Raw genomic sequence first — 2,500 nt, 5'->3', positions numbered from 1 at the left:
GTCAGTCAGTCAGTAGAGAACAGTCAGTATTTCAGTCAGTCAGTAGAGAGCAGTCAGTCAGTAGAGAGCAGTCAGTCAGTCAGTCAGTCAGTCAGTCAGTAGAGAGCAGTCAGTCAGTCAGTCAGTCAGTCAGTAGAGAACAGTCAGTATTTCAGTCAGTCAGTAGAGAGCAGTCAGTCAGTAGAGAGCAGTCAGTCAGTCAGTCAGTCAGTCAGTCAGTCAGTAGAGAGCAGTCAAGCCAGGACCTGCTAATAGGATCAACATGATATCTAAACACAACCTGCCTGATGACGACATCACTACTGCCTGCGTCCTTGCACTTAAAGGGCCGGATGCCAACTACACTGCAGCTGTAGCTGGTAGAGGAATGCCCCTACTGTGTGTGTGTGTGTGTGTGTCCTTAAAAACTGCAGCTGTCAGAGAAATGCGCCATTTATGACCCACTCTCCTGGGCTGGTTTAACAGCAGGGTGGGGACACCAGAGAGTGTGTGTGTGGAATGCCATCATAAACATTGCCACTTCTTCCAGCACTCTTGGCTGTCATGACATGGCTGGCATCACGTGTGTGTGAGTCTGTTTGTGAGGTCTTAGCAATGACACACGCACACACACGCACACACACCATTCTTATCAACTAACACACAGCAGGATGTATTGGACATCCATTACAGAGACGGTGTAGATCAGGACTCTGTTCAAACGCTTAAAAAACCTTCTATCGTCCTTTTCTTGAACTAGTCATGAATCTGTATGTGATTGGATAAGGGAAACCCTTTCAACCAGTCCAATTACTTCAAGGAAAGGAGGAAGCAAGTTTGGATATCGGACGTATTGGAACAGGGTCCATGTCAGTGTTTCCCAATTCCAGTCCTCGAGTACGCCCAACAGCACACATTTAGTTCTGGGGCAGGTGGTAAAACTCTGGTCCACTGTGGGCCAGCTGGTTTCCCTAAGGTACTCCTGGATGGAAATGTTACGTTGATGCTTCATCTAGTCAGACATATTCACTGACCCAATAGAAGAGGTAGGAAGAAATGTCAAAACCAGCAGGACTGTAGCCCTCGAGAACTGGATTTACAGCCATACAGACTTAAATCAGAATAAAGCCTTACACCAGATCAGAGTCTAGAGCAGGGATCATCAACTAGATTCAGCCACGAGCCAATTTTTTCTTGAGTGGATTGTTGGGGTCCAGGATATAATTACAAATGATTTGTAGACTGCAAATGGATCGCAAGAAGCCCAAACAGAAATAATATTGGACTAAAACATAATCATTTCAAACCTTGCTTACATTTGTATACGATCACATCTCTTTAGTATGCGTGGGAATACTTTGGAACAGATTTCCAAAATTAAAATCAATCCCTTGGAGCTGAATTGCTGGTGTTTTTACAGTCTTTTTTGTCCAACAATAAAAATATGTATACCTGGGGGGGCAAATAAAACCACCCACATGCCAAATTCCCGCCAGTTGGGGAACCCTGGTCTAGAGCCTTAAATCAGAATCTAGAGCCATAAATGAAAGTCTACAGCCTTAGAGCCCTAGGTCAGAGTCTAGAGCCTTAAGTCGGCGTCTAAAGCCTTATGTCAGATTCTAGAGCAGTGGTTCTTAACCTTGTTGGAGGTACTGACCCCCACCAGTTTCATATGCGCATTCACCGAACCCTTCTTAATTGGAAAAATGGCTCTCTTCACCTTGAATTCAGCGAGCGTTGTGTTCTTGTATTGTCCATCTCCATGCAGCTTAAGGAAGTGTTCTCTTAGTTTTGCCGGTGCTAGACTAGAATTGCTCAACTTGGCATTGCAAATCATGCAGTTAGGACGCTGACTCTCATCACGTTCCGTTATACATGTGAATCCATATTGTACATATTCGTCCGACCACTTTCTTTTTTTGCTCGACATAGTTAGTATGAAGGGATTAAAATATTAAGAAAGAAATCACACGACGTACCATCACGACAGTCACAATTCGACTACTGAGCGCGCCAAATTCCCTGCAGCACAGATAGGCCAAGCGATGTTCCGTGATCACCTGCAGCCAATGATGGCCAAGCGGGGCGTGTCATCACGAATCATATGAGTTGGGTGTGTGTCTTGACCTCCGCCGAACCCCTGAGACTGACTCACCGAACCCCTGGGGTTCGATCGAACCCAGGTTAAGAACCACTGTTCTAGAGCCTTAAATCTGAGTTTTGAGCCTTAAATCAGAGTCAAGGGATGGGGTGGGCGAGGATGGGATGGTACTAAGTTGGTCCAGTCCTGGTGCTGCAGCTGACCCGTATCGACATCAGACCTTCCTCGGATCCGCTAGCCGGTGGAGTGCTGCGAGGCCCTGCCCAGCACACGGACAGGACCCTCCAACATACACGACTCCTGGACACGCCACGCAGCGCCCGCTCCTGCCACCGGGCATGGGCACTGCCAGTCTGGGAGGTCAGGGGTTAGGGTTAGAGGTTAGGAGATAGGGGTAAAGGGAATACCAGACTGCCACAG

At 47.2% G+C, this 2,500-nt stretch overlaps 1 protein-coding gene across 6 annotated transcripts in view; it reads right to left on the bottom strand.

The window, feature by feature from the left end:
• LOC115161316 (diacylglycerol kinase eta-like) overlaps positions 1 to 2,500 on the bottom strand; it is a 121,202-nt gene that overhangs the window by 94,068 nt on the left and 24,634 nt on the right. For 4 of the 6 annotated variants that reach the window (XM_029712204.1, XM_029712205.1, XM_029712201.1 and 1 more), the window contains one exon: positions 2,284 to 2,433. The exons of the other annotated variants lie outside the window; for them this stretch is intronic. In XM_029712204.1, the coding sequence (XP_029568064.1) occupies positions 2,284 to 2,433 (150 nt within the window). The remainder of the gene's footprint in view (positions 1 to 2,283; positions 2,434 to 2,500) is intronic. 6 annotated transcript variants of the gene reach the window in all.

The sequence above is a fragment of the Salmo trutta genome, chromosome 24 (assembly GCF_901001165.1).
Source record: "Salmo trutta chromosome 24, fSalTru1.1, whole genome shotgun sequence".
Lineage (NCBI taxonomy): Eukaryota > Metazoa > Chordata > Actinopteri > Salmoniformes > Salmonidae > Salmo > Salmo trutta.
This window is presented reverse-complemented; position numbering and strand designations above follow the sequence as displayed.